This window comes from Alosa pseudoharengus, unplaced genomic scaffold (assembly GCF_046254945.1).
Source record: "Alosa pseudoharengus isolate Yale_2024_CS ecotype anadromous, Long Island Sound unplaced genomic scaffold, YU_APseudo_1.1 YU_APseudo_1.1_scf_3, whole genome shotgun sequence".
In the NCBI taxonomy this organism is placed as follows: domain Eukaryota; kingdom Metazoa; phylum Chordata; class Actinopteri; order Clupeiformes; family Clupeidae; genus Alosa; species Alosa pseudoharengus.
In genome coordinates, this window is record NW_027468718.1 from 37,413,326 (window position 1) to 37,427,017 (window position 13,692).

Here is a 13,692-nt window from a genome sequence, read left to right on the forward strand (position 1 = left end):
TTTTGACTGACAGGTGGCAGGGACACAGCAGGACTTGGGGGCAAGGGAGGCCCCTACCGTTTGGATTCTGGACACAAAGTTTACCAGGTCTCCCAGATGGAGAAGGATGCTGTACCTGATGAGGTCAAAAAGGCAGCACGTGAGATGGGGGAAAAGGCTTTTAAAGAGAGGTATGGTGCCATATATTTCTAGGAGACTTAATTGACATCTTCTCAAAGAATTATGAAGTTGAACAGGATTTCAGGATTCAGGATTGACTTTACATACTCTTCACTGTTTTTTTCATTGACATAGACTATGTTCCCGTGCACTCCATATTCCTGTTTTAAAACAATTTAATTAAATATTCAGAATGATAACAATATTCCGATTGCGTATGAGTCATGTAAACACCTTTTCCAGTTATAACCTGATTAAGCACATATTACGATAACTAAAAACCTAAATGATACTGAATGCTGAGGTCAGATTTGTGTCATAACATTACTGTGAAATCACATGTATTTGTATTCATCAGACTTAAAGAAATTCAAATGACTGAGTATGATGCCTCCACTTACGAGCGTATTTCTGGAGCAGTACGTCGGCAAGTTCAGTCTCTACGAATCATTCTGGACAGCCTTCAGGTAATGTGTTTGTGTGTCAGAAAGAGAGATTAATATTGGAGTCACAACCTTGATTCCAGTGAAGTCCATCATGTTTCTCTGAACATGGAACAAATGCAACATTATGTAAGGGAGGTGTCCTGATATACGGAATTAATGGACGAGGCGGAAGTCCATACAGTATATGGAGACCTCGAAGGCCATTATCCTGCTTATCCCCCTGTTTGTATGTAGGCAATAGTCATGTGTACACAAGTCATTTGTACATTTACTTATTAACCCTTAGAACCCGATTGACGCAAAGTGCATCAAAAAACACACTCTTTCTTCTCTGTTACATTGCTCCGGAACTGTTCATCGCAGCGAGATGAAACCTTTATTGCGTGACAGAGCAGAAGTGGGGCTTTCCAAAGAGACTACTTGTCTGTACGATCAAGTATGAAAATTTAAAAAAATCATGAAATTAAATCAAATTGCATCATATTTACAGTCTATACTTCTCTGCGTTCACCTGTGCACACATTACTCTCGTTTGAACTACTCGCGAACCCGTGATCGCATCGATATGGCAAGCATATCAGATGAAAGAGGGGACACAGGGTAAGCACCAAGTACATCCTTCTGGGTTAAAAAACAGACGAAGTGACAGCAAAATAATAACTTCATATAGCTGGACTTTTTTGTCTGTTCTTGTGGCAAAGCATGTTTATAATCCAACGCTATCGTGTGTTTCTCTATGGCAAAGCATGTTCATAATCCGGTTTTGAGATCCTAGTAAATTCCTGCATGGCATCCAATTCAAGTCTCACATTGCATCCCAATTTGTTCAACAAAGAAACACCTTTTTTTGCCTTTACTTTGTTCATGGCAATCCAGTAAAAAGTTGAGAATCATTACACCATAGGCAAGCAGGCTAACACTCAACCTCGGGTCAAGTCAGGTCAGATCAGTTCATGTCACAGATGTGGAGCGCAGAAAAGGTCATTTTTCATCACTAAATAAAAAATGGCATTTATTTCCGTAAATCACACACCACATATTTCTGTAAATTGCTCAGCCCCAGAGTATCCCTCCAACATGGCAATTATATTGCCCGATTCAGGACAGTCGGCCCTACACACACATGAAATGCATGTAGAGCTATGAGCTTGCTGTGGTGAGATACATGTCGAAATATAAGATTTTGTTATAATACGCTTTTTATATTTTAATTCTTTAAAAATCAAAATCAAATCAATGCTAGTACTAATACATGAAAAAAACAATATATAATATGTGTGTGTGGCACTTACAATGACCAGAATAAATCCTTATGAATAAAGGTAGTGAAAATGCCCTAAAAACAGCTTAGGGTTCTAAGGGTTAATTTAGCAGACACTGTTGTCCAAAGTGACTTACATATGTCAACTATATTACAAGGGATTACATTGTCCCCAGAACAACTTGGGGTAAAGTGCCTTGCTCAAGGGCACAACATTTGAAGCTGGGAATTGAAATCACAACTTTTAGACTACTGCATGCTAGCCCAGCTCCTTAACCACTACACTACCACCGCCCCAGGCACACAAAGGAAATGTGATTGAGTTTAAAAAGAAGCCAGCTTGTTTGGCATGTTGTTCTACTTTCTTTGGTTACTGACAGTGATAATGTATTTGTATCAAAAGACTTCTATAGTTTTGTTTTTGTATTTTTAAAATACTTTCTGAGATATAGCGTGATGACATCATACACTGTAAAAATTGAAAAGTCAGTACTGTCCAATTTATCAAACCATATTATGTTACAATTACATAAAACACAACCTTATTGTGTTCAAATAGTAATTTCAATTGAGTAATGGGGTGTCCTTTATTTTTCGTATAGCAGGTGGCAACGTCATGCAGCGTTCATATCATATATCGCTATGCGGTACATTTTTTTCTTCCCTGATTTTCTTTGTTCTCGGACTTAGAGTATTGTATGTAGATTTAGTAATTGTGGTTCAGGGAGCAAGAGGAGTCATTTTTATACATGAATTGGTCACCACAGAATCCACAGATTTTTTGGTATGTGCTGGAAAAGACTGTACATAGTGGCTCAACTCTCCCTTTGTCAAAATAAGATCTCAGCAAAAAATGAATGCAACTCATTGACTGACAATCAACCGACCTGTGTTCAATTGTGACGTTGCATAAGGTTGTTGACACAATGCCACATTAGGTGTGCATCATAAGCAGTCCAACAAAATACAGACTGTGCAACTTTTCTGGCCAAATAAATACATTGTCAATACTGTACATGGCATTGGATAAAATGCAAGTCCCTTTTTCTATGTCCAAGGGTTAGTTTATTTAATTGTCTGCTGGTTCTCCCTATTCGTTTACTGATCAAATCTAAAGAGGACTTGTGGCCTGAACCTAGTAGCCTGGCTAGCGCCACCACTTCTCAATGAAACGTGGTCTGGGAACCAAACGTTCATTTTCTCGTATTTGAAAAAAATGCCCAGATCCGTTTATTGGGTTCCACGGATGTCTATCAAATGCGTCTGTGCATAGCTCATCATCGTCTTGCTTTCCCCCTTGTTCTGTGATTGGTCCCCTATCTCAGGCGAAAATTTGCTCCATGGTCTCCAGGCTGCCTTAGCAGCGTGAATCAAATCGTGCGCAAGGCAGCATGGGAACACCCAGGCTATGAACCTAGATCTTTTAGGAAGCATAATGGTGTGAGCATGTCTCTGACCTTGTGCCCTTGATGTGTATCTTAGGCAAAAGGCAAAGAAAGGCAGTGGCTGAAGAATCAGGCTCTGGGTGAACTAGATGACTCAAAAATAATTGATGGACTGACCGGAGAAAAAGCCATCTATAAACGCAGAGGAGAGCTGGAACCAGAGGTATGTTCCTGGAAAAAGCTGGAAAACTTTTGTTAAGGCATCCCTTCTTTGCTACTGGGGCACACACAGACATAAATTCCATAGTTCTTATAGTTAGATCATCCACAGATAATAATTACAAAATGCTTTGTGACACAACCATAGCGTTGACAGCATTATTACTGAAGTAAACATGTAGCACATTTTTTTCAGATTGCATTTATTGGACTATACTTAGTTATCTAAATGTATAGGGTTACAATTTACGGTAAGGGTTCATGAATTAATTCATGATTCATGCATTACTTCATTCCTTTATATCTTATGAATCATCAGGAATTGACATGAGTTCAAAGTCTTTCATGACCTCATGCATGAGCAACACATCAACTAAAGCATTAGGTACGGTGGGTACATTGTTATGATTTCTTAAGCATGATCATGATTACATGAATTCAAGGTTAATTACTCATGAGTTCATCATCTTTGTGGCCCCTCAACTAAATTGTGAACAATGGCATGTGTTTAGAGAACTGCACAAGTTGTGTTCAAATCTGAATTTGAGTAGTGATGACCACATTTTTGGCAGAAAAAGAAATCATCATGATCATTCTTAATAAATCATAATGATGTGCCCACCATATGTAATGCCCCCTGTATTTTAATGAAGAACATTTATTTATTTACGATACATTATTCATTCACAAAGAATGTTGTCCTTAAAGGTCTGATTTTTCCTATTTTTTTTTTTAAATTAAGGCATTAAGATACATTTCCAAAAGATGATTTTTTTATTCCTCTTTTTAGTCAACTTTAGCATGGGGGTGTAAACCTATGCAACCCACTGTACATATATTACGAGCAGCATCATCAAAGACTTTTCTCACCCCAACCACAGACTGTTCACAGCCAATAATGGCAAACTTTCAGTGAACTTCTGGTGACAAAACTAATTTGCATATGACATTGCTGCAGATTTGTTGCAACATTGCCAAAAGTTAACCACAACTATTTGCCAGAAACCTAATTTGCATGTGAAAATATAACCTTGCCGCAAATTTGCCGCAACTGTTCGCCAGAAACCTGAAATTTCTGTAAAGGGACAATCAAGCAACCCTTACAAGGACAGCAGAGGCGGACATTCTGCCCCTCAACAGTCCCCTCCCCCCAGACAATTGCAGTACCCTATCCCATCCATAGTATTCTATTTATATTTATAAAATGTACATACTGTAATTACACTTATACATATCCATATTCTACTGCTCTTTATACTATTCTTACTGCACATACACTTATTTTTTACTACTCCTATAATGTTGCTGTTACTACACTGCACATATATGTACATACTGTACATATCTGTCTATACAGTTCATACTGAATATCCATCTTTATTCTGTAAAGTTTCTTTATAACTGTTAATACACTGCATATATTATTATATTTTACAAATCTGATAATGTTACTGCTACTACACTGTACTTACAGTGTATGATGTCATCACGCTATATCTCAGAAAGTATTTTAAAAACTATACACTATATCTGTACATGTTGTTGATACATTGTTCTTACTGTCATACAGTATCTATTCTGCTCTTATAAGGCTACTGCTAATACATTGCACATATTTATATTTAATTTATATTACTGTAAACCTTACCACTTTCTTAACTGCATACACTGCACTATATGTCTTTTACTGTTTATACTGCACCACCTCTCTATACTGTGTATATCACATTGCATTGCATTGCTTTTTTGCACTTCTGGTTAGACACAAACTGCATTTCGTTGTTTCAGTACTTGTACTCTGCACATTGACAATAAAGTTAAAGTTGAATCAAATCTGATGCTATGATCTGTTGCCTAACTGTAGCCACAAATATTATGTTTTTGACAGTGTGTAGCTTTGTAGTTTGTAACGGTAAAGTAAGCATATAAGTACTCATATGACTTTATTTAATGCTACAGCTCGGCACCCCACAGCAGAAGCCCAAGCGGTTGCGTCTCTTGGTAGACGTTTCAGGCAGCATGTACCGGTTTAATGCGGTAGATGGCCGATTGGAGCGCTCGATGGAGGCTGTGTGCATGGTGATGGAGGCACTGGAGAACTACGAGCATAAGTTTAAAGTAAGACCACACACACACACACACACTCTCATAAACCCACTGTGTAACCCTTTTTCACGATAGAAAACATAATTTTGTATCTTAAAACTAAATTAATTGGTAATGGAACTGTTGTATAAAAGCAATTTGACACTTGTGGTCTTGCCTACGGCACTTGGCCATTCGGCCTTGTTCCTATGGCCGAATTACAGCCGTGCCATTGTCCTTGACCAGCCCCACTCCCACTCGTGTCATATTGCTTAAATCAGTCCTTACCTCGAAAGAGGATTTTGATTCTCACTATGCTACTCCTAATCTTTATACCCTCTGTCTCAGTATGATATTGTAGGCCATTCAGGAGATGGATTTGATATTGAATTAGTTAGAAGTGACAAAGTCCCTAAGAACAACAAAGAGAGACTGCAAGTTCTGAAGGTAAGTAATCCATTGTGAAACTCCACTTTTCACTATACAGTTTGGCATCTTGAAGTGCTGCTTAGTATCCTCATGTCAATTTAACCACCTGCTTTTTGACTGTATTTGCTCATTATGATATCTACTATACTGTATTTAAAATAGAGCTGTCAATCGATTAAAACATTTAATCAAATTAATTACATACTCTGTGATTATTCTAAATGAATCGCATATATAATTTTTGCTGTGAAAGTATTTTAAATATTTAAATTCAAATGAATCATTGAATAATCAACATCAGTGACATTAAAGTTCAAAAACGATTTTATTATTATTTTCACTGTTCAAATAATGGCCATAATAATCTATGATATGATCTAATATGCTGAGGAAATAAATTCAAAAGTGCTTCGGGAAGTTTTTTTTCACATACAAGGCATTTCAGGCCACAGATATAACCTAGGGGACACAATGAAAATAAATTAACACTCCTCTCAATGTCAACACTATTTCTTTGCATTGATGTGCGACTTTAGAGTTGACGAACTCTGGTGATTTCCTTGCTGCAGACATTGCAGAGGACTTTATTTTAATCAACACTTTATTTTTATCAACACCATCAGGCCGTTTTTTAAATGTTAATGACTAGAACGGCTCGGGGTCAAAGGTCATACGGAATCGATTAATCTGCGCTATTTTTTTTAATCAGTTATTTTTTTCTCAAATGAATTCATCAAAATTAATCAGTTATTTTGACAGCCCTAATTTAAAATGTTTTGTAGATTGTCATATCCTGCATGAAATCATGAAAATGAAATATACTGTAATTACAATTGAAGGTGGGAGAATACACTGACCCGTTTACACTTTGACACTTTTAAAAATAGGTTTCCCACACAGATTTTTAGGATTAGTAAAACATGTTAGGCCCATATCTCATGACAAACCAGTTGTGCAGTGAGAAGTCATTACATGGTAAGACTATTTTAATATTAAAGAGCAACTTGCAGGATGGAAACTCCTATGAAGCATATAATAGTGTAGATAAATGATGAAGGAACTAAATTCTCAGAAAGAAATAAAATGATAACTACGTCAGAAACAACATATTGTGATACAATTGTGAGAAAATAACTTCTGGATCTATAAACCACTAACCGGAAGTGAGGTAACATAGGGTAAACAGGTCAAGTACAATGAATGGTGTAATGGATCCTGACACAGACTCAAAGGATATTATAAACAACAAAAACACCTGTGACAGGCCATAGCACTATAATTATGAGCCACCTAGGCGAGATAGGGGCCAGGGAGAGAACAGGGTAAGGAATAACGGGCAGGGGAGAGAGGCTAACGCTGTGTCTGCGTCTATTGACATTATCTTGATATTGTTTAATAAGTCTGCTTTATCAATCATACTTTTGACGTTGCTGTTGATCAAACATCCATGTAGATTGCTTTCATTTAAAGTCCTATTGGAATATTCACAATATGTCGCGAAAATTGGGCAGCATGCAAATAACATCAAACTGACGGCCCATATTTCTTCTGTCACAAACTTTTGGCGGAATAGTTTATGAGCGGAGTAGGCTACAGCTTCAGAAAAGATGTCGGTAAGTTCGGAAATGACAAAGAAGGTAGGCTAAACTTTTGGGTTGAGGAAGAAAGAAACACATGTAAGACAGCTTAGTAGCGACATAAGTGGGAGTAGGGATGTAACGGTATGAAAATTTAACCTCACGGTTATAGTGACCAAAATTATCACGGTTTTCGGTATTATCACGGTATTTTTAAAAGTGTGTTCAATATGTTCAGAAAGCACTGATAGGCCTACACAAGCGATTATTATTTCACAAGCTGAAATAGTTTCAAAAAGTGTCCCGTTCAGTTTATCATGTTAAATTGGCTATGTGCTTATTGCTTAACTTACCCTACCATGACTTGGAGGTTGCTATTACTGTTATTTGGATCCAATGAGTGAGACCAGGCTTGGAATTTCACCATTCTGGGGGCAAGGCCACTTGGCCTTCAGTTGGGCATGTTTGGTGGAGGGCACAAAGGCCACATAGGCTATAAAAAATATCAAAGTTGTATAGCCTATTCACTGCAGTAGACCTGCATCACTGTATGAAACATTACAAAAACATGAAACATGACATATTATATAGAACTGCAAATCATCTGAACATCTAATATTTACAGATATCTAGGCTATATTTAATATTTATTTTATATTTGGCCTGTTATGAAATCATGTATTGAACAATTTAAGCACAGTTCAGCTTTAAGAAACTCAAATAGCCTAGATGCATGCTTAGCATTTTGTGATCTACTTTCACAAACTCTTAGTCAGCTGTCCTCTGATTTACCGATATATAGGCGATATTTGTAACATTTATTTTGTATTTGGCCCGTTATGAAATCATGTGGAACAATTTAAACACATTGTAAAACTTAAAGCCCAAATTTGGAGACATCCATGCATGTAGAAATGTACTGCAAATTCAAAAGTGGATTACTCTGGAACGGCTAACTGTACAGGGGACTGCTTTACACCTTTATGTTCGGTAAGGTCTGCTGTTTGTTATGATATATGGTTTGTCATGTGTTAAACGAAAGGTTCGTGAAGTATTGCACCGAGAGGAATGGGTAGGGAGATGGACGAAAACCTTCAGTGGAATTTATGATTAAATTTAATTATATTATTTACGTTTCTCGCGAACCGTTCACCACAGCAATTCGCGGCTAACATAGTTTAAAAGCTGAGAAAAAGCTCTTTCATGTGATACTTGCGATGTCTGTGTGATGAGTAGGCTACTTCTCGAGTAGTTCAACTGAGAAGAATAGGAGAATTTAGACGCACTTTCTTTCTTGCGCTGTCACTTTCTCCACTGCGTAAAAGAAATTAATTTGCGCTGTGAATGCTAAGATTATTTTGACAGGCCATAGGCTAAATAAAATTCGCTATTAGTAGGATGCAAAGCAGAATATTGAAAGCAGGGCACCAAGGGCACCGTGGCCTGTAAACCTCTGATTTTCAAAGGGACATCACGGCCAATGCAAGGGGCAAAAACGTGGCCGCCGTGAAATTCCTACCCTGAGTGAGACCAAAGTAAGTGTTCGAAATAAAACTTTAGGCTACTGTGTTCTTCTGATAACGTGAGTGGAATGGATTTAATGTGCACGCGAACATAAAAAGACGCAGAGTGCAAATGATACAGTGCAAGTTTTGCGGTGAAAATGTTCCGCCTTTTAAAATCAGGTGTAGCCTAATCCAATTCGCAGTTAAAACCATCAATTAGACAACAGAATCCGTACCAATTTTGCTTCATTGTACCAGGCCTACTGTATGTCAAAAGCAGGCTCGGATGAAGCTGGGAAGGATTAAACACACGGTTTCAACACCGTGATAATCAACCGTGATAATTATGATATTTCAAAAGAAAACGGTAATTGTTATCGTCAACATTTTTATCACGGTTTATCATTATACCAGTAATCGTTACATCCCTAAGTGGGAGTATAGCTATAAGGCTGCTTTCCAGCTGCTGCCACATTAACTACAAGTGGCAAACAGTAGCCTACACTAGCGAACAAGCAAGGCATAAGCGAGCCTAATTATAATTAAATTACACACATTTGCGTTCATACCACGGCCGGTAAACAAACACTCATGTTCTAACAACGCATTTACAGAATGAAATACCACTGGCAATGTCAGCGCAAATATGTAACAAACACAATTTAACAATACTTACAGGTATCTGAATGCACACAATGGAAACATTCACGGATACATCATTTGATAAACGTCAGAATACAGTATGTTGCGTGACCTATTTTATACAGTCTATGCGTGACATGTAAACGGGAATATGAATGGAACATTTTATTAACAACTCATGTAAACACTATATTTGCAATATTGTGTTATTCTGAATACGGTCAATGCTCAGAATATTAATGTATGTGTAAATGTTTTGTGGCAGATGAGGCGGTGAAGTCCCCTCTGTTTAGGCTACCTGCACAAAACACACCCAAACACGGAAACCCTTCCTTTTCTTGTTAGGAAAATGGTGGACGTGTTATTCTAACAGGCTGGAATTCAGTGATTAACCATTATGACTTTCCAAAAAATGTACGAACTCTATCTCTAATAACACTGCTCAGACTAGTAACTACACCCGCAATGACAACAGAGCTCAAGCGCCAATTTAAGACGTTTACCTTCTCCTACGTAATATAAAGAAATATATAAAGCTTATAAAGTAACTGCTAATACACTGCACATATTTATATCTTATTTATATTACTCTAAACCACCTTTTGCAAACCAACTGCATACTACTGTCTACACGGCACTGTACAGTGGGTCCCTGTTAAGTTTGGACGGGTTCCTTCAGGAATCACGATCCCCATTTTCTCGGCAGAAATGGCACAAACTGCAGTTGACACAAACAACCTCATATTTTTGATGCGACTGACTTACTGCTTCCATGACGCAGCGGGGGCACGGGAACTTAAATTGATCACGGTAGTTTAAGCTTACACTTGACAAAACATTCTAATATGAAAATGTAGGCCTAGATGCAATTGTTGTAAAATGGTGCAGCTCCTTTAAGAAAGCACCGTGTGCAGGGATGGAGAGAGAGAAAGCGAGAGGGGATATGTGTGTTAGAACTTAGCGTGTGGAAAAAGTACGTGCTGTTGAGACTGGAGCGAGTCATATTCAAAATAATGCAAAAAAAAGCAATTATCCTCATTCATTGCAACCAAAGCATGCCTGCTTGCCGACGTTCAAACTAAAAATATATCAAAGCACCTTTTGCGTTCCAATGTAGCACGAAAAAATGTTTAAACAGCTGGACAAATGATTTAGCTAATTGATTATATAACCTGTACACCAGCAATTGTTTCACATTTACCTGTAGAAGTACATTGACAGTAGCCCAGCCTAACAGCATGTTGTAGGCCTACTGTAGAAATTTCACTTAAATTGCAACCGCAACATGCCTGCTTGCCAACGTTCAAACGACAACGAAAAAGATAATAAAACAACAAGAGGGTTGAGTCTGAATGACACTGAGTTTTTAGACACTGAGTTTTTGTAGTTAAGAAATATTTTCGTATAAAAAAATGGTCATTCTTCAATCTCCTTCACTGACGCCTATGGAAAAGGCTTAACGTCCCAAAACAACGATCAATGATCATCAAATTTCTCTCTCATATTGCTCCTCATAACCATCTATAAAAAAGTGTTTTTTCTTTTCTTTTTGAGCACATCCGAATCCTAGGACATAACGCACTGGATCTTATAATAGGCTCGAGATATAATTCCAAAGGGCGCAGATAGGGGCCACTGCACTTAAAACTTAAAAAGATGAAGCTTTCCGAACTTTGAAATTGCAATCAGTGACTGGCATCGGGTGAACGAAGCTTTTCGAAGTTGAACAGGCTATTAAAAACTATTTCCGCACCTCCATGTCACAGGAGAGGCTCTCCCTTCAATGAAAGACGTATAGGCTACCTGCAAACTGGCCTATGATTTCATTGCTGAGTTTGCGGCAAAGCAAGAAAATGTTTTTTTTCCTGAGTCAGGATATGGCGAGTCAGTGTCATTTATTTGTCCAATGTTAGCCTATAGATACAGACCAGTACATCTTATCAATAGTTTGAATGTCGTGTGTGTTTCTGCTCATTGACAAATACCGTTCAGCACAATGATTCATGCCCAATTAATTCCCCCTGTTAAAGTGTTCGCCTTTGTTAAGCGTTCATCTTCCGATAGTTCGTCAAAGTGACGTTTCACTCTCCGTGCTCAAACATTTTCAAATGTACTCTGAACCCCCATTTATTTGCGAGTGTCTGCGCTGTAGCCTTGGCCTGGTCAAAGGCACGCAGGTAGTCAGAAAGGACCGGTATAGAATTTTCCAGCAATTGCATTGCGGGGGTAGCGACGGAGGTCACAGGCCCTGGTGCGACTGCACTTGCTGCACCAACTATATTTACGCCACTGCGTGGAGCGCTAATGTGTCTACTGTAAATCATTCATGTGTGAAAGTCATTAGGCTGGAAGCGCTAATGTGTCTAAGCTCATTAGTCTACTTTCAATAGGCCTACTGTACAGCCTGAGAGGGGGAACATAGCCTACTGTAGAGTAAACAATCAGTTTACTTAGTTACATTTGTTTAGTTAAATCCAGTTTTCTACTCTATCTCCATGATATGCTTAGCCTATAGTAAGACGAAGTCGGGAAAGTGCTTCAGAGAAAACGTATTTATTGAAATAATGAACAGTCTACATTCAACATTCTACAGTCTAAATTTAGTTGAAACCCTGGGAAGATCTGCGTGTTGTGCGGAGGAATTCGTTGATCTTATTGATGCAGTCCTTCAGTTCACTCCTCCCCATAGCAGGGAACTTTCGTTGTAGTGTTGAGACCACAAAGTGTTTCACATTCTGCGGCAGTGCTCGCTTGCCCTTCGCTCCATCCCAGTTGGTGGTTTTGCTCCAGGCTTTATAGCAGGGGTGTCAAACTCATTTTGGTTCAGGGGCCACATCTGATCTCAAGTGGGCCGGACCAGTGAAATAATTGCAAAACATCCAAAACATCCACAGCTTAGTTTTTTTCAGTAGGCTATGCTTTACCCTTCAGCCTACATTTGTAGCCTACATAATCACAAGGGATATATTAGATTATTACACATTTATCCAGAGAGGCCAGTGAAATTGAAATAAAATGCATTTCACTCTCATAAACAACTGGTTTATTTTTATAGTTGAGTGGATAGGCCTACATTTTTACATCTGACCACCTGAACCAACTCACCACACTAAACTCAAGTGGGAGCTATGAAGAAAGTTAACATCCTGCCTTAAAAATGTAAATGTGCAAATGTATGAAAAATAAAATGAATTTAACAAACATAAGTTAGCAGTGCATGAGCAATACGATCAACTGATACGATTAGGTTACATCAGATCAAATAATTGTGTAGGCTAGGTGGTGGTGCTGTGTAATAGGCTATCCACCATAAAGGCCAGATCCTGCACCCATTCCGGGCATTTAAATTGCTACTGGTCTGCCTTTTTTCTCCAAGAACTGTTCAATTTCCTCTCGTAGTTCAAAGAAACGCTTGAGTACGGCACCTCGGCTTAACCACCGTACTACAGCGTGGTATGGTAAGCCAGACAGAATGCCATTATCACTAAGAAAACAGTCAAACTGACGGTGAGTCAGACCTCGCGACCTGATTAAATTTACAGTTTGCACAACCACACTTTAACATGATCCAAGTTTAGTGTTTTACAACACAACACTTCCTGGTGCAAAATACAATAAAATGCCCAAACATCTTGTCCTCCGTTTGCAGGCTGCACTTTGTCTCTGAATTTTGTCGCAACGCCTGCTTTTCTCCCGACAATGTAGCCAAACTGACAGCACAGGACCAGTCAACTCCGAACTTTTTTTTTGTTTTTTGGCTGTGCCTAGCGGCTGAATTGAGCATTTCGGTTAGCCTATTTCTTTGAAAATTCATAACTCCTCACAGGAATGGGCTAGAGATTTTTTTTTTTTTTTTTGACATCGTCAGAAATGTATTCTCTACAAGTCTGGGCCGGATTAAACCATCTAGCGGGCCGCATCCGGCCCGCGGGCCGTATGTTTGACACCCCTGCTTTATAGTGTTCCTCTGTGACGATGGACCTG

General features: G+C 38.5%; 1 protein-coding gene across 2 annotated transcripts in view; it reads left to right on the top strand.

Annotated features, from left to right (window-relative positions):
* Positions 1–13,692, top strand: part of vwa8 (von Willebrand factor A domain containing 8) — an 833,026-nt gene that overhangs the window by 178,514 nt on the left and 640,820 nt on the right. For both annotated transcript variants that reach the window (XM_076264210.1, XM_076264208.1), the window contains exons 39-43: positions 14–170; positions 518–626; positions 3,349–3,474; positions 5,430–5,588; positions 5,904–6,002. In XM_076264210.1, the coding sequence (XP_076120325.1) occupies positions 14–170; positions 518–626; positions 3,349–3,474; positions 5,430–5,588; positions 5,904–6,002 (650 nt within the window). The remainder of the gene's footprint in view (positions 1–13; positions 171–517; positions 627–3,348; positions 3,475–5,429; positions 5,589–5,903; positions 6,003–13,692) is intronic.